The sequence below is a fragment of the Thamnophis sirtalis genome, unplaced genomic scaffold (genome assembly GCF_051295495.1).
Source record: "Thamnophis sirtalis isolate CommonGarterSnake01/CBP01778 unplaced genomic scaffold, rThaSir2_p1.2 scaffold_1, whole genome shotgun sequence".
In the NCBI taxonomy this organism is placed as follows: Eukaryota; Metazoa; Chordata; class Lepidosauria; order Squamata; family Natricidae; genus Thamnophis; species Thamnophis sirtalis.
The window spans coordinates 155,667,699-155,691,002 of record NW_028261381.1 but is presented as its reverse complement, the minus strand read 5'-3'; the positions used below and the strand labels follow the sequence as shown (position 1 = coordinate 155,691,002).

Here is a 23,304-nt window from a genome sequence, read left to right as displayed (position 1 = left end):
CAGATGGCATCAGAGTAGTATTTATTACTCATTCCAGAATATACTGCTGTTCTTCCAGTCACTGTTTAACCTAATTTTGCTGCTGTCCTTCTAAAAAGCCAGATATTGTTGTGCTGATACTCTATTAGAAATGCATAATATCACATGGCAGTCCTGGAAATGCTTTAATTCTTTTGGCCTTCCTAATTTAGAAAAAAGCAGAACGATGGAGATAAGTCTGTTCTTCCTTGCCCTGTGCCTCCCAATCCATCGACACACACATGCAAGCACGCACGCACGCACGCACACATGCACACATGCACACACATATGTATAAAGGAAATAGGAAAGGGACCCTAAATGACTCAGCTGCCTTTGTGGTTTTGAATTGAATAGAGTACTTTATTTGCCCAAGTATGATTAGACACAGAAGGAATTAGTGTCTGATGTAGAACCTCTCAGTATGCCTGCAAAGCAACAGAATCATCATCATCAACAACATCATCATCATCATCATCATCATCATCATCATCATCCCAATAAAAAGGGGGGGGGAGTAAAGAATATAATAATGATAAATATTATAGCTACAGCCATACTACATGGGTAAAGAATCCACTGGAATTGGGTGTCTAAAAATCAGATAGATATATTTTGGCAGTGTACAATCTGATTCGTCCCATTTCTGCTGCAGCAGCACTGTGTTTCGGAAATGATTTTTTCCTTCCATTGCCTGGTGATGTTTGCCTATTTATTTATTAAACAAACATATAACTGCCCGTCTACCAAAGGCACTCTTGTTCAGAAGGGAGAGAATAGCAAAGCCAAAGGACTTAACCAATTGCTTTATTTAAGAAACACTGGAGACACATCATCAGAACAGATCTGTTGGCCAACACGTCAGGACAGAAACAATAGAAATAGGATTAGGATTGGTGATAGGGACAGCAAATTTCATGCCAATATAGACTTCTGCTAGCTCAAGTATAATGACATGGTATTTGGAAAGACCTTTAGAGTTAAGATATGTTACTGGGGTCTTCCATCAATATTGTCCAGATGTTGTGGGACTACAACTCCCAAGATGCCTAGCCAATATGATCTTATTAAATCAGGAAATGTCTCATATAGATACTGGATATTGATTAATATGACGAATCGGATGCAAAATGTGGGAGTCTCTATGTGTCCGTCCATCCACCCACCCATCCCCCTATCTATCCCCCTTCCCATTTTCATAAGTTTTAAATTTTTGTATAATATTTTTTGTACATCAAGAACACTCTCCCAATGGTAACATCTATAAAACAGTGGAATAGTCTAAAGTTGTAGGTTCTCCATGCACGTGCATTAAGAAGAATCTAGATGGACATCGCTTGAGGAAGATTTAAATTGATTTTCCTGCACATTGCAGAGAGTTGGTCTGAATGATCCTTGTGGTCCTTTCCAGCTTTACAATTCTACAATTCTGTGATCCAATTCAAAAGATTGATATATGTAATTCATTATTGTCTGTGATCAGAATTTGCACTACATTACTGTGCAGAATGCAGCCGTTCATGAAACCTTTTTGTAAGAGAGAGGAATAGGTGGCAAATGTGGATAGGCAGCAGGTTATGTAGACAAAATGCAGTCTTGAAGCTTAAAGCATAATGGTGTCTTTAAGGAGTTGGGAGGATGAATCAGTCTTGGCATTGTATATAGAGAAAGAATCATAGGGCTGGAAGGCACCTTGGAGGTCTTCTGATCCAATCTCCTGCCCAAGGCAGGATTTCTTATACCATCCTGAACAAACGATTGTCCAAGAATTAGGGAGGTGACCTCTAGGGAAATGGGCAAGAAGTATTATATAAATGAAGAGGACTAAAACATTCCTTAAACCTTTGGAGTAAGGTAATATACCACCCAGCTCTATATTTCAACTCTTGGTGATCCAAGTGATGTTGTGGCCAGTGGCCACCATTTTATGGTGCCTAGAGGCTGTGGGAGCCTGGATGGGGGACAACAGGCTTTGACTGAACCCTGGTAAGACAGAATGGTTTTGGGTTCACAGAACTCTGGGATCTGGGACTTTGTCATCTTTGACTCTGGATGGAGTGGCACTGCCCCAGAAATACCTGGTCCACAACTTGGGGATTCTCCTGGACTTGCAACTCCTGTTCGAGGAACAGGTAGCAGTCTTGGCTAGGCAAGCCTTTGCACAACTTCATGTTGTGTGCAGTTGCCGCCTTTCCTCGACCAGCATTCCCTGCACTCAGTCATTCAGTCCCTAGTCACTTCACGAGTGTGGACTACTGTAATGCACTCTTCTTGGGGGCTACTGTGATGAGCATTTGGAAGCTACAGCTGGTGCAGAATGTGGCGGTGTGGGTAGTTTTGAAGGCCTCAAGAATGGCCCCTGTGACACCATTGCTCCATGAGCTGTACTGGTTATCAATCCACTTCCGTGAGCAATTCAAGGTATTGGTGATCACCTTTAAAGCCATTCACGGCATGGGTCCAGGTTACTTGAGGGACCCTCTCACCCCATTGGGATTGTGTTCTGACCGAGGCTTCCAAAGACCATGAAACAAACTCCGTGTCCCGGCAAAATACCCTTTTATTAATTTGCTGTGAATTCTGCTCATTCACAGCCGGCAAAGTCTTTCAAAGGAGGATTTATGGTCACAGACTTTATCTGGTTTGGAGAACTGATAGGCTGATATCTGCAGAATTTGGCAAGGAGTCTCAGAGAGTCACGTCCACCTGTGGCCTTATTCCCAAGTCGACCCCTGTTCTTTAGCTATTCCATACATCTGGCAATTCTGTGCATGCGCACACTGGGAACAGGCTCCAGCTGTTCATTTGCCTCATTGATGTCTGACGCTGAAGGCAGCCGATAACTGACATACAGCTCTGCCCCCCTCTCTGCCTCGAACCAGAGCCCTCATGAGACTCCAGAACTGGCCCATGTTCCTCCCCAACCTCCTCACTGTCCAAATCTACTGCCAGCTCCACTGGGCGCTGGCGGACCACAACAGATTGGCCTATACCACTCATATGGGCAGGAGGGCGATGCTGGAGGTCCCATTAGTCCGAGTATTCTGGCTGGTGGGGTCCAGAAGAAGGGCTTTCTCTGCTGTTGGCAATGCAGATGGTTGATTGGGTAATAACAGATCCCACGATTTGTTTTTAACTTTTTATGTTTCAGATTTTAGGTACTGTAACTGTAAGCCGCCCAGTTACCCTTTGGTAAGATGGGTGGCCAATCAATCAATTATCCTGATTCACAGGGATAGAAGAGGAAGAGAATATAGAAACAATCAGGATTGCAAGATTCTCTTCCTGTGGAGTCTATTTCTTGATCTGCTACTTAGTGCTACATCATAGATGGAGATAGGATTTCCTGCATGGTTTTATCTGAGAAACTCATAGTGCAACAGTGTCAGTGGTGGGTTTCAAAATTTTTTAGAACTTCTTCTGTAGGTGTGGCCTGCTTTCTGGGAGTGGCTTGCTGCCATGTGATCAGGTGGGAGTGGCTTGCCAGCCATGTGATTGGGTGGGAGTGGCTTGCCAGCCATGTAACTGGGTGGGTGTGGCCAACTTGTAAAATGTGGTGAAACTCACTTAACAACACTCTTGCTTAGCAACAAAATGTTGGCTCAAAAACTCTGGCATTTGAAGCATGCAAGTCTTAAAGCTGTCAAGTTACAAGATCCTTGCACCCCTAACCCTAAAAAACCCCAGGGGTGTTCAAACTTGACAGCTTTAAGACTTGTGGACTTCAACTCCCAGAATTCCTCCTCTCGCTCTTCATCTTGATGATGTGCGGGCGGGCGAGGGGAGGGAGCTGGAACCGGTTCTAAACGGCACTGTAGATTTGTGGAACCTCTTCTATAGAAGAGGTTAGAACTGGCAGGAATCTACCCCTGAACAGTGTGTATGCTTACCCGGATAAATATATATTTTTGTGGGTATGTGGGAAATGTTTAGTTAATTTAAAGTAACATGATTGAAACTTTACCCTCATGGTGAACTCTTTATGTAATCATAATGGCATAGTTACTAAGAACTCTTAGTAGTTAGCTGAACTCTGCCAGCTGAAATATGTGAATAATAAATAGCAGTAGTTGCTCGCTTGGCAGCCTTGTTGTTTTAAGGCAGTATTTCTCAACCTTGGCAACTTTTAAGATTTGTGCATATCAACTCCCAGAATTCCCCAGGCAGCCAGGAATTGAAGTCCATCTCTCTTAGAGTTGCTGAGGTTGAGAAATACCCAGTGTTGGAATATATATTTATAGCTCTAGGTTGAGCTGTGGAGTCCTTGGTGCTCTCTGAGCCTGACTGTTTTCTTGCAGGCGTTTCATTATCAAACTGGGCAACATCATCACTGCTCGATCAGTTCTAGCACTGATGATGTTACCTCGTTTGGTAATGAAATGTCTGCAAGAAAACAGCCAAACCCAGAGAGCACCAAGGACTCTACCAAGGAAATGACTCAGAAGGTTCTGTTTCCACGGTTCTACTCCATGTCTTGGGACAACAAGCAGATCTTCAAAGATTTTTACAATGTCTTTAGAGTGAGAGCCACATCTATCCCAAAGGAAGGCAGCACCACAGTTCATCCTCATTTAGCTACTACGTTGGAGGCTGTCAACTCGGCAATTGCTAAGTGAAAGCACAACTGTGTTTGTGATTTTACTTCAGTCTGCCTTTGCTTTACAGATCTACGAAGGACATACTGTACATTTAAGGATTGGTTGTAAACCCCAAAGGTATTTTTCTCAAGAGACAACTGCACTTTCTGGTTTTTATTTGAAGATGTTTCGCTTCACGTCCAAGAAGCTTCATCTTCTTCATCATGGTTTGGTTTGGGACAACCATGACCTGAGAATCTCCATAGACAATTGGTTGTAAAGTTACTTTTTCATCACCATCGTAACTCTGAACAGTTGCTAAATGAGGTAATCACTAAACAAGGACTACCTTTAGAGAGGCTATGTTTCCTAAGTCCTGATAGTTCACATTGACTAATTGAAGGGTTTAGGTTTAGGTTTTATTGGACTTATATGCCTTGCTTCTCCCAAAGAACTCAGGGCGGCGTACAACATAAAAACACATATGACAAAAGTAAAAAAAGATTAAATAGAAAATCCCATAACCTTCAATTGACAATTTAAATCAAATTTAGGATTAAATTAAAATTGACAATTTAAAATTAATAATTTATTTTATTCTATTCAGGCCAGGCCGGCTTACTGGAAAAGCCAACTTTTTAGGGCGCGCAGGAAGGACCTGAGGTCGGGGATTATGCAAAGCTCCGGGGGCAGCTCATTCCAAAGGGAAGGTGCTCCGACAGAGAAGGCTCTCCCCCTGGGGGTCTCCAGCCGACATTGCCTGGCCGACAGCACCCTGAGGAGGCCAACTCTGTGGGATTGTACTGGACGGTGGGAGGCTACCGGTGGCAGTAGGTGGTCTCACAAGTACCCTGGGCCTAAAGCATGGAGCGCTTTAAAGATCATAATTAACACCTTGTTAATGGGACCTGCAGTGTACCCACTCTACCAATGTGTATTGAATGGGCAGAAACAATCAGAGTTAGGGGTCCTTTAGATAAACGGGTCATAAAGCCTTGGGGGGCCTTTATAAGTGCAGCACTAACCCCACTACATAATTAATATTTTATAAACTGCAGTGGCGCAGTAGTTAGAATGCAGTAGTGCAGGCTACTTCTGCTGCCTGCCGGCTGCCTGCAATTTGACAGATCAAATTTCACCACGCTCAAGTTTGACTCAGACTTCCATCCTTTTGAGGTGGATAAAATGAGGACCTAGATTGTTGGGGAAGATATGCTCACTCTGTAAACCATTTAGAGAGGACTTTAAAGCACTGTTAAGCGGTATATAAGTCTAAGTGCTATTGCTATTGCTATAAGTAATAGTCGGCAACTAGAATCAGCAGCTGTGACATAATTTTGGTGTTTAGCTTTAGCATGCTGATGATAGGATGAAGATTAGATTTGCAAAAATCATGTGCTCTGTTGTTTAATATTAGGAAATGGTTTCTTTTTTACAAACAAAAAATGAAAATAAAGTATTTGGGGAATGGGAACTCATCATGCCTCTTTCCCCATCCTGCCCCCTTGGATGTTTTTTACATCGCATACTAGCAGCTGTAGTACTAAGGAAGAAATGCTTCTCTTTCTAGCCAGGCATCCAGTGTTAATTCCTTTGAAACAGTTGTCAGGATTAACAGAATTCTTCCCATAGTTCTTATTCCTCCTTCTGCTTCCCCTCCCTTAAACATGCAGCTGGGAAGGGAGAAGGATCTGCTTGCTTTGCACATAAACAAAAGAGAGAGAGGGGGGGGGAATAGAAGTTAAATTGCACAAATTCTGCATAGCTGAAAAAAATTGCAAGTGTGCTATGATATTTTTTAGGTAACAATGCAGTATAATATTTAAATTTGTAAGAGGTGCCTTGGTGGACAACATGAATACAGATAGCCCTCAATTTACGACCACAATTGCTCCCCAAATTTCTGTTGCTGAACGAGATCTTTGTTAAATGAGTTTTGCCCCATTTTACGAACTTGCTTGCCACAATTGTTAAGTGAATCACTGCAGAGATTAAGTTGGTAACAAGGTTATTAAGTGAATCGGGCTTCCCCATTGACTTTGCTTGTCAAAAAGTCACAAAAGCTGGTCATATGACCTGGAGACACTGCAACCGTCATAAATATGAGTCAGCTACCAAGCGTCTGAATTTTGATCATGTGACCGTGGAGATGCAATCATACGTGTGAAAAAAAGGTGATAAATCATTTTCAGTGCCATTATAACTTTCAAATGGTCACTAAACCAGCTGTTGTAAGTCAAGGACTACCTGTAAAAAGCTCTTCACTCCAGTGCCTTGTTTCCAACCACAGGAATCCATTTTCTTCAGAGAAAGGCGGTTTATTGGTATAGGACTTCCAGGTATTATTAGCTATATTGGTTGGAGATTCCATTTTCAATCAGTGTTTTTCTCTTAAGCAATTCTGAAATGTAAGCTAGTTAATATGCCCACTGTTATGTAGTGTGTGTGTTTGTCTAAGATCCTGTGGGATCTCCAGATCCACACAGACAAACAGGTACTGGCCAATAAACCAGTTATTGTGGTAGTAGACCAGAACAAGGAGACAATGGTGATGATAGATGTAGTAGTGCCAAGTGACAGCAATATCAGGAAGAGGGTGTATGAGAAGCTAGAGAAGTACCAGGGCTTGAAGAAGGAAGTAGAAAGAATGTGAAAAATAAAGTCTAACGTGAACCCAGTGGTGGTAGGAGCACTCAGGGCTGTGACTCCTAAGTTGGGAGAGTGATTCCAACAGATCCAGGAATAAGACCAGAAGACTCTGTTCAGAAGACTGCAGTGTTAAGAACAGCTAAGATACTGTTAGCCATAAATCTCAGCTAGATCCTGCCTTGCCCAAAGGAAATCCAGGCCAGAAACATAGATTAATATCTCTTTACTTATGTTATGCCTAAACAAGGACAGGCAGCTCATAGAAAAGAGGTGAGGAGCAACGTGGAATCACTTTATATACAGTTCAGACATATTGAGTTTGGAATGAGCGTTTTCATAGGTTAGCATCATTCAATTCATCTGTGATATAGCACTCATGCTCAGTAACTTTATATATGCCATATAATATTTCATAGCATCCCATAATATTCTTAGCTTGATCTGGTTAATGCTCATCATGTTTAGTGGTGTGGTTTCTACATTATAACGAGGTACAATGTGTTTGCAAGTTTCTAAGAGTTCAGTCCTTGTCTTTAGCAGAGTTGACTTAATTCTTATCAGACTCCACATTCCTCATGGAGAATTTTCTTTGTTACTTCGAAGAACTAGAAATATTAATCAAAGACACTCCTAATTCCTGAAAACATTACTCAAAGAACCTCCCCCTTCTGCTCCCATCAATACTGCATAGAACCCTAAAACTCCCAGGCCTCTGGTAAGACCCAAGATTGAGGAAGACACAGATCACCCCGAGAAATGAGATGGAAATTATTTTATATTGACTGCTATATATTTGTGCCTTTGAATCAACATTGACTCCTGGTGATTGTCTGATGGACACTTCCCTATAGTTATTTTCTTGGCAAGGTTTTTCAGAAGTGGTTTGCTTCCGTCCTAGGGCTGAGATGGTGTGGCTGGTCCAAGGTTGCCCAACTGGCTTCATGCCTATGGCAGGACAAGAACTCATAGCCCGAGGATACCTACCTACCTACCTACCTACCTACCTACCTACCTACCTACCTACCTACCTACACACACACACACACACACACACACACACACACACACACACACACACACATTTAATTATTGTATGGCATTGTTACATTGGCCAGCAGACCACAATGCTATTGCAGAATAGTAGTTGTGGCTGCCAAGGTACCAGAACCTGCCAAGGTTCTGTTGTAGGAAACACTGTCACGCTTCCCAAGATGTGCCACAGGTGGGTGAGTTGACTTCATATCAGAAAGAAAAATGAGGAGCTCTTCCTATTGTGTCATCCAATGCCCCTCCCTCCCTGGAGCCGCCTTGCAAATAGACACCGCAGCCGGGAAGGTTCAGTTGACAGAAATTTGACGGCCTGCATGGAGTGCCAATTCCTCTGCCCACGCTAGTGGTACCTATTTATCTACTTGCATAGAACATACTCTGGAACTGTTATTTGGCTGAGGCGAGTGACAGGACTTTACCCTGACAGATTTGAACCGCCAGAGGAGAGACCATCTCCAGCGTCATTAAGCCACTGAGCCACTATGTCTCTTTGGAACTTGGGAAGATAACTATTCAGTGTTTAGACAGTTTTTCATTACACAGTAATCATGTATTAATATAGCTGCATGTAAGAGCCTTGTCCCTACGTTATCCTAGTGCAGAGCTTTTTAAAATCCTTTTTTCTACTGTATTTGCCTGGGATATATTATTTCAATGTAAACAGCCAGGCTGTGTTTGCCAATTTTCCTTGTCTGGTAACATTTGATAGTCTCTTGTTTGGTTGGCATGATTCCCCAGCCAGAACAACGATGCTTCTTTATTTTATTTCTCTGACCTGCCAATTTATAGGCAGACTTCCTGAGCAAACCTTGAGGATATGGTGTTATATGATGAATTTTGTTTGCCTTCTGAAACAAATGTGGGGCAGTGGATTTTGTAGGAGAGAATCCAGAGGTGGAAGAGAGTTGCTGCCTCTTCATTTAGCTGCCAGATTTCCCTAGCAGCCATTGGTCTCAGGCCATTTAAATGTCTTCTTTCCTGCATCTGAAAAAAAAAAAAATCAGATCCCAAGGCCTCTTTCAGTGATGCAGAATGCAATGTCTATTGTAGTGGCAAAAGCTGGGTAGAGAATGAAGGTGAAATCTTGGATCCCCAACTTCTGAGCATCCTTCATCCTCGGAAGAGCCGAGGTGGCGCAGTGGGTAGAGTGCAGTACTGCAGGCCACTTCAGCTGACTGCTATCTGCAGTTCAGTGGTTCAAATCTCACCGGCTCAGGGTTGACTCAGCCTTCCATCCTTCCGAGGTGGGTAAAATGAGGACCCAGATTGTGGGGGCGATATGCTGACTCTGTAAACCGCTTAGAGAGGGCTGAAAGCCCTATGAAGCGGTATATAAGTCTAACTGCTATTGCTATTGCTTCTAACTTTTAAATTACTCTGATGTCTTTGTGTTTAAGCACAGACTATGACTAATGTAACAGAAAACTAGCAAGAGATATTATTAGACAGTAATATAATCTGTAAGTAAAATTCAGCTTCTAGTCTATTCCTGTAATTGTCAGAGGGAATTTTCTCTCTCCCTTGAGGCAGCCAATTGTTAGGAAGGCTTTAAACCTGTCTGGAGGATAGTAGCTAAGCATCTTTTCCTTCCCTCTGCTATATCCTTTCCACCCTCCCGGCCCACAATGCTCCTGTGACCTGATATGTAAGAAGTAGTGGTGGGATTCAGCCAGTTTGCACCTCTTCAGGAAAACCGGTTGTTAACTTTCTGTGCAGTTTGGTAAACTGGTGGTTGGAAGAAATCATTAGGGCGGAGAACCAGTTGTTAAATAATTTGAATCCCACCACTGGTAAGAACCCATGTTTGGTAAGTCAATGTACAATTGTCAGGCTTGGAAGCCATCTTTGTATTGGGCCTCAAGCCTGCCACATATTCAAACATATTCTACTGTGGGAAATTGGGAAGGGAGATTGTATGGAGCATGGGAGATATGTAGCCATAATAACATTCCTTCTCAGAGAGTCAAGGTCATTTTGTCCCTACACCTGGACTGACATGGATGGGAGGAATCTTCCTTTGTGGCAGTGGCTGATTGGAGCATGTGATGGACATGTGGGTGCTGGGTCAGGGTCTTGAACTTTCAAATGGGTGTGGAAAACCTGGAAGCTTTCAGAATCACATGGCTTCTTTAATACATTTGAATTTTGAGGAACATCTAGCCCCGGATTCTTATTTGATAGAGGATGCTATTTGGAACCCTGACACAGTGTTAACTTAAGCCTCTATATAACCTCATTGGGATGTTGATCAGACAATGGTTGTCTTAAAACACAGGTGGATTTTCAGAAAAAAGCTATGAGTGGAGCTCAGAAGAGGAAGACTCTGGTGGGAAGGCCCACCCCGTACAAGTGCTTATTGTGAAGGATGATCACTCCTTTGAGCTGGACGAAGCTGCTCTCAACCGCATCTTGCTCTCCAAAGCCGTCTGTGATCGGGAGGTGGTGGCTGTGTCCGTGGCTGGGGCTTTTCGGAAGGGAAAATCATTCTTGATGGACTTCATGCTGAGATACATGCACAACATGGTAGGTTTGCACTGGCTGCTGTAGAGTGTGCGGCCTCCTCCTTCATGCACAGGAACTTAGTACACGAGCAAGCCTGCAGATTGCAATATATGGTATGTCTGACTTGCTTTTGATGCAATTAAGAAGATGTAATTAAGTAAAGTGCCCTTGAATACTAGATTTGATACTTGAGAGATGAATCATGAGAATGTCACAAGGGACAAGATGTGTTGTTGCGGGTAGGAAGTGGGATTCGTCTGCCAGAATCCATCCAAACTGGTAGCAAAACTTCATGTTGGGATTCCACATGTTGTGCAACTCAGGATGCAGCATAGCTGCGCATGGCTATTTGTAGGTTTGTGCAAAAGTAATTGGTACATTAAGATTGGGAGAACAATAACCTGCCTAAGTGTAGCCTGTGACTTAGTTTTGTAGCTTTGCATCTCTGATTTCATAACCGAGAATTTCTTCAACCATTTTACATACAAGTAGAGATAATCCTCTGTAAACTGATGAATCATTTCCTGACATGACCAGCCTGGTGGGGAAATCTGAAAATTCCAATTAAACTTTTTTATTGCCTATTGGAAATATAAAATTTAAGTTCTTCTGTAGTAAAATGCTTCATCCACATTGAAATGGGTCTCATCTTACTTCTCATTCAAATGGACAATCACTGAAAATGCCCAGCTATTAGGTCAGTGATGGCAAACCTTTTAGAAACAGAATATTCAAACTATGCACATGCCCAAACTGAAAGGTGTGCGCGCATGCGTATGCACAGCAGAGACCCAACACTGGGCATCCCAACACTGGCAGCGCAGCAAGAGGTAAGATCTTTTTCTTTCATGAGCTTCTGTTTCATTGTTTGCAGGGAAACAGAAACTCACGAAAGAAACGCCATGGAGGCTTGGCCTGGGCCGACAATGCACCTGCCAGCAGAGAGGGTTCTGCATGCCACCTCTGTTCACATGTGTCATAGGTTATTTGGTAATTGTTTGGTTGCTAGCTGTTTGGGGACCACTAATACTAGAAATATGCTATTGGGCTAAAGAAACACGATTTTTCCATGGCTCTAAGGATAATAACTTGCTTGCCCCTTACTTTGCAGGAGTTGGTTGATTGGATTGGGGATTTTAATGAACCACTCACAGGATTTTCTTGGAGAGGTGGATCTGAACGGGAGACAACTGGCATCCAGATTTGGAGTGAAATCTTCCTTGTGGACAAACCAGATGGGAACAAGGTTGGCGATTTATTGCGGATACTCATAACCACTGCCTGGTATCAAACCAGCTGTCATATATTGAATATGTTATAATGCTGGCTACAGGTAGTCCTCAACTTACAACCACAATTGAGCCCAGAATTTATGTTGCTAAGTGAGAAATTTCTTAAGTGAGTTTTGCCCCATTTTATGACTTTTCTTGTCACATTTCTTAAGTGAATTACTGGAGTTGTTAAATTACTGACATGGTTGTTAAGTGAATCTGGCTTCCGCATTGACTTTGCTTGTCAGAAGGTCACCAAAGATGATCACATCACCCTGGGACAGTGTAATCGTCATAAATTTGAATCTGTTGTTAAGCATTTGAATATAAATCATGCGACCATGGGATGCTGCAACGGTCATAAATGTAAAAAATGGTCATGTCACTTTTTTCAGTGCCATTATAACTTAGAACTGTCACTAAACTAACTGTTGTAAGTTGAGGCCTATCTGTATATAGGTAAGACTAAGTCATAGGCAGGCAAAGCACAGTGGGTCATTTCATTGAACACACTAAATTAGAGCTAAATTTTGTTATGGCTTAACATAATGTGTGAACCCAACCATTGGTTTCCATTTGCCTAAACTTGTTTACTATCTAACTTTACAAATACAAGTTTTCAGAAAATCAACCTTATTGACATTATTGGTATCAGTTTACAACCACTTCTATTCTCCACTCTGCTTTATCTTCTTCTATATACATAAAAATGGCTGTGTGTGTATGTTCCAGCATAACTCTGGAATGCCTCAAGCAATTTCAACCAAACTTGGTACGCAGATGACTTACTCTCTGGAAACAATACTGTGGGGGTAAGACACCCATAACACATCTCGTGGTGTGTGTTATATTACGATACATCCCGTTGTGCCTTCAAATGGCTTCTACTGTACTGCCGTAAATGGCTTCTACTGTACAGCGCAGTGTAGTTGCTATGGTAATGGCTTCACGGTACTCCACAAGGAGGCTCCCTCTGGTAAATCCAACATTAGAAATTATGTTTGGTCCAGACATTTTCTCCATATAAATAAATACCCAGACAAGCTCAGGTTATCAGCCCGTTGAACAAATAAATTCTTAAATGAACCGGAGGATATGTAGAGTTGGATTGGAAAGGAAGAGAAGAATTGAGGATCCAGATCTGAAATACATGCAAAGATGATGGACAACATGTGAAAAAGTAACTGTCAGCAAAACAGAATCTTATCATGAGCAGAGCTGGAGTAGGGATGGGAAACAACCTAATGACAAGGCTATAAACGTTAGTGCCAAGAATTGAAAGTAATATGTGGCTTTAATTCGGATCATCATCATAAAGCCCTGTGTGGGGAAAATGTGGGAGGTCCAGAACAACGTCTCTGAACAAAAGGGAGGGGTATCCATAGAGTATTGTAGTAGGAAGATACCACCAGCAGCTGAATGGATAAACGTGCAGCCTCCCTGGCAGGAACTGCTGGATCTGACAGAAGTTCAATAACTAAAAATGAAACTTGCTCAGGGTTGCCTTTATAAGGGATGGAAGGTAGAGTGCATCATCTAATAGAAATCCTTGGCCATTGACACTGGAACCAACTCTCAGTCCAGGAGGAAGAAGGCAGAAAAGCTTAAGGGGCAGGAGGGCACAAATTAACATTCTAAGAACAGCTGGCCTGCAGTTCCATAACAGATATCAGCCTTTTGCCACACAAAACAGGAACATCTTAACTATACTGGTCACAAACTCAAAAATATGTTCAACTTCTGGCTAAATTTGCCTTCTCTGATAAGTTGCATCCACAATGGAAACTCATGTTTGGTGCATTTAGAAGACATTGTGTCCCATAAACCTGCAGTATTAGTTATACATTTTTTTCCTTTGTAAAGTTACAAACCTTACTTGGCCAAGAGGCCATTTTTTAATGCCTTCATAAGCTCACCTTTTGAAGGTTGGCAACTCTTTTATTAACTGAGCCATGGTGGTGCAGCGGTTAGAATGCAGTATTGCAGGCTAATTCTGCCGACTGCCAGCAGTTCGATTCTGAGGGGCTCAAGATTCACTCAACCTTCCACCTTTCCGAGGTCAGTAAAATGAGGAGCCTGTTTGTTGGGGGCAAGATGCTGACTTTGTAAACCGCTTAGTGAAGGCTGTAAAGCACTGTGAAGTGGTATATAAATCTAAGTGCTATTGTTATTCCCCCCCCCCCACTGCCCAGACAGTGTTGAAATAGCAAGCCTCTCCTTCCTTCTTCACTGGATCCCATTGATAATGGGAGGAGTATTGCCTCTGATTAGCCTGAATGGATAACTTGATCTGGGGAGCCACTAGACATTTTTCTAGCTTTATAGGTGGCATCAGACAGGGGTATCTGCAAAAGTTAGTCAGCAAAGTGGTGGGTGTGACTGGATAGATGAAGCTCCACCCCTTTTATGTGCATGGCAGGTATGCACAGCACATTAAAAAGGGGTGGAGCTTTGATTGGCAAGATATTTGCCTTTGCGACCAATCCTGCAGACTTCTTCTAGTCTCTCAAGGCTGATTGATTGTACATTTATTTTATTCACACAGTTGTTTACTCTTTTTTTAAATCAAAAATACCCAGAACGTAATAGTGCAAAGCAAATCCTTAAAAAAGTAGAAGACTGGAAAGAGTTAAAAGGAAAAAAGAGAACCATAACAACAATGACAACACATTAAATGATATCATAGCATGAAGTGAGCCGAAGGCTGGGTGAATCAGGAGGTGATTAATTGACACAGAAAACTAACGAGCCCTGAGGTGGTGCCAGATGTAATAAACCAGGAGGGAATTCTATTATTTAGGCTCCTGTATGAAAAAAATATATTCTCCCTTGAGTCGTCACATGGCAAATCTGGCAAGTGCAGCACCTTTTAGAAAGCCTTTTGTCTTGACTTCAATTTCTAGGCGTGCTCAGAAGGGAAATAATCTATCAGCTATCCAATCCTATGCTACATACATCTTTGTGTCAGTGGAACAACTGGCCTCCAGAAGTTGTGAATGCTCCAACACTGGAAGTTTTTAAGAAGAGATTGGATAACCACTTGTCTGAACTGTGTAGCGTTTCCTGTGTGAGCAGGGTGTTGGATTACAAGACCTCCAAGGTCCCTTCCAACTCTGTTATTCGGTTATTCTGCATATCTTTGCAAAAGGGGATACCAAAAGTTTTGGCTTGGAGGCTCCTTTAAAATTTTGGATACGTTTGAGGAGTTCACAAAATGACAACTAAAGGTGATCTGCCTTTTCACAAAATGACTGCCCATTGTTGTGATGGCCAATCACAAAACATCCATGAACCAGGTGGTGAATTAACTTTCCAACTCCTTTCTATCATTCAGATGGGATTTTGTGGGACCCCAGACCATGCTTGCAAATAAGTAAGATGCTGAAGGCTAATTTGCTTATTTATTGGATTTCTGTGTTGCCCATCTCAGTAATGCAGTGACTCTGGGAAGCTTATAATACAATAAAAGTGGAAAAATGGAAAATGCTTTGTTCTGTAGTAGATCAGTTTTCTATTTATTTTTTTAAACAATAAAAAGAACTTTCTTAAAAAGTCAGATGGACCAGGAAACTAGAAGGCATCCAAAAGGCATATTTTGTGTACCATATTACTTATCCCTACATTAACAATATTGTCAACTTAGCCTAGTAGTGTATTAGTAATCAGCACAGCATCTTTGGAAGAAATGCAATTAATTCACAGTAAAATGCCTTCTGAGCACCTATATTCCTGGATGATATAGACCAGGGGTAGTCAACCTTTTTATACCTACCACCCACTTTTGTATCTCTGTTAATAGTAAAATTTTCTAACCGCCCACCGGTTCCACAGTAATGGTGATTTATAAAGTAAGGAAGTAACTTTACTTTATAAAATTTATAAAGCAGAGTTACAGCAAACCCCTACCGCCCACCATGAAAGCTGGAACGCCCACTAGTGGGCGGTAGGGACCAGGTTGACTACCACTGATATAGACTATCTCTAGCCTTCCAAATAAGAGATGCATAGAAAAACAATAGCAACTTCATTTGTTGCAGACAAAATCTATTGAGAACATTCCTCAAGTGAGTCGGATTTGAAGTTTTCCAGTGCCATAGCACACCTGAAGCCAAAGGCTTTTGTTTTTTTAAGCAAATGAAGTGCCGAAGGGCCTCATCTTGTATTCTCCTCTCCCTCTCATGTTTTTACAGGTTGCTGTACTGCTAATGGATACTCAGGGTACCTTCGACAGCCAGTCAACACTGCGGGATTCAGCCACCGTCTTTGCTCTGAGCACCATGATCAGCTCCATCCAGGTAACAGACAATGGCAGTGGAAGTGCCTCTGCAGTGTCAAATGCAGTGACTAATGCAGTGACTTATGATCATTTCTCACGCTTAACAACCATTGGGGGCTATGGGGATGCCCATAGCCGTCTGATCAAAATTCAGATGCTTGACAAGTGACTCATATTTAAGACAGTTGCAGTGTCCTGGGGTCATCACCTTTTGCAACCTTCTGACAAGCAAAGTCAATGGGGAAACCAGTTTCACTTAACAAGTGGGTTACTAACTTAACAATTACAGTGATTCACTTAACAATTGTGGCAAGAACGGTTGTAAAACGGGGCAAAATTCACTTAACAAATGTCTCGCTTAGCAAGAGAAATTTTGGGCTCAATTGTGGCCCTAAGTTGAGGACTACCTGTAGTATCAGTGATGGATATTGACTCTATAAAGGCCATATAAGAGAGCCAGTTTGGTGTAGAGCAGTGGTTCCCAAACTTGGTAACTTTAAGACTTGTGGACTTCAACTCCCAGAATTCTCTAGCCAGCTCTGCTGGCTGGAGAATTCTGGGAGTTGAAGTCCACAAGTCTTAAAGTTGCCAAGTTTGGGAAACACTGGTGTAGAGGTTAAGACATCAGGCTAGAAACCAGGAGAGTGTGAGTTCTAGTCGTGCCTTCATCACAAAGCTAGTTGGATGACCTTGTGCCAGTCACTCTCTCTCAGCCCTAGGAAAGAGGCAATGCCAAAACCATTTCTGAAATTTTGCAGAGAAAAACTGCAGGCACTTGTCCAGGCAGTAGCACATCAACATAAGGCTTTCTCTGTTCTTCTACGTGATCCCAGGGTAGGTGAGGTTTCAAGGGAGAAACGTTAAGGCTGCAGTGCTCTTTCTAGCTTATATGCCTTTTACTGTCTTACTAAGGTTGAAACCATTCATTATTTTTAAAAATAGAATAGAATAACAGAGTTGAAAGGGACCTTGAAGGTCTTCTAGTCCAAGCCCCTGCTCAGACAGGAGACTCTACACCATTCCACACAAATGGTTGTCCAGTCTCTTCTTAAAAACTTCCAGTGTTGGAGCATTCACAACTTCTGGAGGCAAGTTGTTCCACTGGTTAATTGTTGTAACTGTCAGGAAATCTCTCCTTAGTTCTAGGTTGCTTCTCTCTTTGATTAGTTTCACCTATTGCTTCTTGTCCTACCCTCAGTTGCTTTGGAGAATAGCTTGACTCCCTCTTCTTTACGGCAGCCTCTGAGATATCAGAACTCTGCTCTATCATGTCACCCCATATCCTTCTTTTCATCGAACTAGACATTAAAGACCTGCTTTTCGCAAAATCCAGTGGATAATTCAGTGCAGGAGCCAGAGCATGCAGTGTTTTAGTATCTGAATGGAGACACAGGGATGTGTGACTGCACAATGGTGATGGTGGAACTGCTAAATTGCGATAAGTTCATAGGAGTGAGCCAAACTATATGATAGATGGGGTGAGAACAAAACAGTTACATTGTCGTTGGTTTCTGGTTTGGACTGATAAGATCTAATTCAGTGTTTCCTAACCTTTGCTCCTTACAATATGTGGACTTCAACTGCCGGAATTCCCAGCCAGCATGTCTTACATGTCTTAAAGTTGTTAAGGTTGGCAGACATTACTCCAAATAGGGACCTCTTTAGGAGTTCACATAGGTAGCAGGAAATAAATTGCATACACACAGAGCATGCAAAGAAGATAAGAATTTTCACAGCCATTTTTACACAGTTCTGGCTTTGTTTTGTATTCAGGTGTACAATTTGTCACAGAATGTACAAGAAGATGATCTTCAGCACTTGCAGGTAACTCTATGCTGCTCACCCATCTCCTGCTCTGTCCCTAAGAGTTGGACAGTTCTATTTGCTATAGTTTGCTATAATTTTGTACAGAAGTACTGTTTGTTCTTATGGTACAAAGATATACAATTGTGACTCAGCATTATTATTATTTATTCAGCTAGTATTTAATTAGTTTTGATGATTTCATGTGTTTACTTACTACCATTAGTCTTGTTATTGCTAACAATATCTTTGTGACCAGGCCTGGGAATAGTAATATCAGAGTTGGAAAGGACCTTGTAGGTCATCTAGTCCAACCCCCCACCCAAGCAGACCCTACACTGTTTCTGACAGACGGCAGTCCAGGCTGCTCTTGAAATCTTCCAGTAATGAAGCTTCCACAACTTCTGAAGGCAACTTCTGTTCCATTGGTTGATTGCTCTCACTATCAGAAAATTTCTCCTTATTTCCAGGTTGAATCTCTCCTTGTTCAGTTTCCACCCCTTATTCCTTGCCTGACCTTCAGGTGCTTTGGATAAAGGTTTTAACAATATTTACACATCAGACAAGTTTCTTGTACTTTTAAAGCAGAGTTCGGCCAAATGTTGGACGTATTTAATTTTGTATGCAATCTTCAGTGTTGCCTTTATTGCTGTAAAGGCAGCTTTGTGGTATCTTCATTTTAAAATAATACATTAAAAGGATTCAACCATACTGTAATCTATACACCTTCAGTTTCATACTTAAAAGCGCTGTTTTCAATGTTATGGATGAAAGTCCTCCAGATAAAGACGACAGCTTTTGTGGCACCTTAAAGGTAATAAATCATTTAACTGTAAAAGTTTACAGACTGGAGTCCATTGACACACTCACATTTGATGTGTCTGATTCAGAGAAGTGTCATCAACAAGAGCTGATGCCATACTAAATTGACTAAAGTGAGTTAAGGTGCCCGCTCCCCTTGGTGCTCTTTGTGGTTTTACTGATTTAACTTATTCTTTAGGGGACAAAAGAGTACAAGCACTCTGAATTAAAAGCAATAGAAGCAGTGTAACATTCAGTTCCAATTTAAAAATAAAGCATTGTGGTTAGTGCAATATAAGAAAAGCTATTTGTTAACATGCAACTCTTGTTTAAAATCCCCTCCGGGCTTCCTCCTTGTTTCAGCTCTTCACAGAATATGGGAGGCTAGCCATGGAAGAAACATTCCTGAAGCCCTTTCAGGTAAGAAGCTAATCGGGAGATTTCCTGTGCAACCTGCAGAAGTTATGTTTTATTACTGAATGGATAATCCTGAGGTTGCACTCAAACAGAAATGGAAACCTCAATACTCTGAAGAGATAACTCAGTTCTTCAAAATGACCACTTGCCTTATGGTACGGCTATATCAATAAGTTGCTATTTAGTGCTGCAGCATTATGCACCAATATTATTCTGGTATTTTGGATTTCTCAGTTCCCATCCAGCACAGGCCTGTTCTATGTTCCCATTTTCTATACAATTCTGAGCTTTGTGGGTCTAGATACACCTCAGCATCTGGGATGTGGAAGGAGCCATTTCACACAACTAATTCAACTCGCTGCTTAGTGCAGAAATCTAGATTAAAGTATTCCTGGCAGATGGCTATCCAACCTCTGTTTGAATACATCCAGTAAGCTCATCCTTTTCTGGATAATTGATTCCACTGCGTTAAACCTGCCATGCCATAACTTAAGATCATCATTCCATGCCCTGTCCTCTGCAATGACAGACAACAGATCTTCTTGGTGACAACCAGTGGCATCTGCAGGATCTTGATGCTGCTTGAAGGTGAAGACCACATTGTGAAGTGGCATCCTAAGCTCTGTCTGTTTTGGGTGGGTGAGCAACATCATGACACACACAGAAAAGGCCAGGGCTTGCAACATAGTTTATATCAGCCTGTCCCTCTTGCCGCTCTGTAAGACGCTCCCTGTGACAACCAGAGCTTCTGCACTGGAGGCAGATTCTTTACATGTCTATTCCTTGTGTGTCTGTTACACTTGGGCAATAAAGCATCCTGTCCTGTCCCATCCCAGCCCATCCCATCTTATCCTATCCTATCCTTCCCATCCCATCTTATCTTATCCTATCCTTCCAGTCCATAAAAAGCACAGTCCTATCCTCCTCATTCATATTTTCTCAAGGTTCAACATAAACAATTTTCAGTCTCTATCAAAGGACTTCATTTCATTTCATCCCTGATTATAAGTGAGAGGCACTAATAAGGTAATCAATCAATCAGTCAATCAACCAATCAACTAATCATTCAAAATGTTTAAACTGACCAATAGCTGCAGCTTTCTGGAAGCTTTAAAAAAAACCACAAACACATAAAAATACAATTGGAGTTAAAACGTACCCAAACAAAATGCCATAAAATACAAAATAAAGATACTATATAACCGTGATGGCAAACCTATGGCACGCACGCCACAGGTGGCACACGGAGCCATTTTTAAGCATGTGCATGCTGGCCAGCTGACTTTGACCTTCTTTTGCAGCCGCTTTTCGCCTTCTGGAGCCTTCAGAGAAGCCTCTGAAGGCTCTGGAGGTCAAAAATTGCCCCTATGGACAAACCGGACGTCACCATTCCCGAACTTCCAGGTTCCCCGTAGATCCATTTTTCGCTCTCCAGAGGCTTCAGGGAAGCTACTGAGGCCTCCGGAGGGCGTCTGGGGGGGGAGGCTGTTTTCGCCCTCCCCAGGTGCCTAGAAAGCATCTGGAGCCTGGGGAAGACAAAAAAACGACGCCAAAAGCGGGGGCGGGGGGTGGTGCTGGTCGGGTGTGCATGCGCGCAGGGAGGATCACACACATAGCATTATGAGTGTGGCAGGCCCATGCATGACCCCCCTGTGCTCCATCCGCTTTTGGCACGGGAGCCAAAAAAGGTTCGCCATCACTGCTATATAACCTAGGTAGCAGCAAATTGGTCGTCAAGAACTTTAAACAATATTAATTAATATACAAGTGGAATATGGTTCAAATATAATTCAGTATTGAAGGTGGGATCTGATTAATGCAGAATATGCTGGAATTATGAATTTCCATGATTTCAACACCATAGTTCTGTTGCTTCTGATGTTTCAACTATTAATTTGTTTAAAAGAACCATAAGTTCAAGTCTGACCTTAGCCATGAAAGCCAACTGGGTGAATTTCATCTCACAAGGCTGTGGGGAAAATAGGAGGAGCAAGATAGGTTGGATATTTTCACCGCCTTGAGTTATTTACAAAAATAATAAAGGTGGGATTGTTGTTGTTAGTTGCAAAGTCACATCCGACCCATCATGACCCCATGGACAACGTTTCTCCAGGCCTTCCTTTCTCTGGAGTCCATTTAAGCTCACGCTTACTGCTTCCTTGACTCCATCCAGCCACCTGATTCTCTATTGTCACCTTCTCTTTTTGCCCTCAATCTTTCCCAGCATTTGACTCTTCTCCAGTGACTCCTCCCTTCTCATCAGGTGGCCAAAGTACTTGAGTTTCATCTTCAGGATCTGGCCTTCTAAGGAGCAGTTAGGGTTGATCTCTAGGACTCACTGGTTTGATTGCCTTGCAGTCCAAGGGATTCGCAGGAGTCTTCTCCAGCACCGTAGTTCAAAGGCCTCAATTCTTTGGCGCTCAGCCTTCCTTATGGTTCAACTTTCACAGGCATACATTGCAACTGGAATAAACATAGCCTTGACAATACGCAGTTTTATTGGCAGGGTGATGTTTCTGCTTTTTAATATGCTATCTAGATTTGCCTAGATGTGATAGGTGGGACATAAATAAAATAAACAATAATAATTTTTCCTTTGAGAAGTATATGGCATCAAAGAGGCCAAATTTTTGTTTCTATAAAATCCCATATTGGTTGCTTTCAGTAATGAAATTTGAGTGTATATCCAGTTTCCTGGATAGAAAGTTAATAAATAAGCCCAGGAAATGTTTATAATTTTCAGGAAACAACTTGCTACAAATCAGCTGATTTCTTCAAAATGAAGCAGTTTATTTAAACCTCACATTAAACAGATAAAAACACTGTTGTTCTATACCAAACAAGGCATTTAAATGAATTAAATGTTTTTGTAGCTTCTCATTGTGTTCATTTTGCTCTTGGTTTTTATCACATTTATAGTCTCTTATTTTCCTTGTTCGTGACTGGAGCTTTCCCTATGAATTTGCTTACGGGGCTGAAGGTGGAGCCAAATTTTTGGAAAAACGTCTCAAGGTTGGTGTGAACAAGTTGAATGTGTTCTTATTTTATTTTCCAGCTTAAGGGACACCTGTTAATCAGCTCAGACAATAATAAAATAATCCTCACAGATTAAGGTTATCAAATTAATCTAAATTTAGTTAAGATTAAATCAATTTAGAGTCGTTCTTGCAGAGGGGAAAATCAATCCCAATTTTAAGGTACTGTTGTTAAATTTACGGCAGAGGGCAGCAGAGAGGAAAAGCCTCTAGTTGCAAAGTCACGTCCGACCCATCGTGACCCCATGGACAACGTTTCTCCAGGCCTTCCTCTGGAGTCCATTTAAGCTCACGCTTACTGCTTCCGTGACTCCATCCAGCCACCTGATTCTCTATTGTCACCTTCTTTTTTTGCCCTCAATCTTTCCCAGCATTTGACTCTCCTCCAGTGAGTCCTCCTTTCCCATCAGGTGGCCAATGTGCATCACACTCTGTGCATCACACTCTGTGTGATGTTTACACACACTCTGCATCACACTCTGTGTGATGTTTACAGCCCCTTAACATGCACTCAATTTTGGTGGCATGACTGGGGGGGGGAGTGAATTCCTGCACTTCTGAGATGAAAAGGTATGATTTATTTTTTTTGCAAGCCTAAAATAGATTTTGTGCAATTAAAAGAAAAAATGCAGCTTCTCTCAATGGGAATAAAACTGGAAAATCCTAGCCCCATTCCCTCTGAAACAAGTTAACCCCCTGATATAGCCTTTGCACCATCTCTTTGCAATTCCAGACTAATTTTCTCCAGACTACTATATAAAATGCACCTTTCTCCCCCTAACCAAAAGAGCGTGGAAATGTTGGTGGGTTTTATACACCTAATATAGCCATTTTTGGCCTCCCGAAGCCCCGTCCCACATCCCATTTTTGCAGAAACCAGGTGAAAAGCGGACAGGTTTTTTTGC

The 23,304-nt window shown here is 42.0% G+C and overlaps 1 protein-coding gene across 2 annotated transcripts in view; it reads left to right on the top strand.

Moving 5' to 3' along the window:
- Positions 1-23,304, top strand: part of ATL1 (atlastin GTPase 1) — a 45,399-nt gene that overhangs the window by 5,754 nt on the left and 16,341 nt on the right. The window contains exons 1-7 of one of the 2 annotated variants that reach the window (XM_087728728.1): positions 5,254-5,425; positions 10,570-10,817; positions 11,908-12,042; positions 16,258-16,362; positions 18,117-18,167; positions 19,311-19,367; positions 22,284-22,376. In XM_087728728.1, the coding sequence (XP_087584854.1) occupies positions 5,269-5,425; positions 10,570-10,817; positions 11,908-12,042; positions 16,258-16,362; positions 18,117-18,167; positions 19,311-19,367; positions 22,284-22,376 (846 nt within the window). In that variant the 5' untranslated portion in view covers positions 5,254-5,268. Of the gene's footprint in view, positions 1-5,253; positions 5,426-10,569; positions 10,818-11,907; positions 12,043-16,257; positions 16,363-18,116; positions 18,168-19,310; positions 19,368-22,283; positions 22,377-23,304 lie in introns of those variants that run through there. The other variant, XM_087728734.1, reaches the window with a different exon arrangement.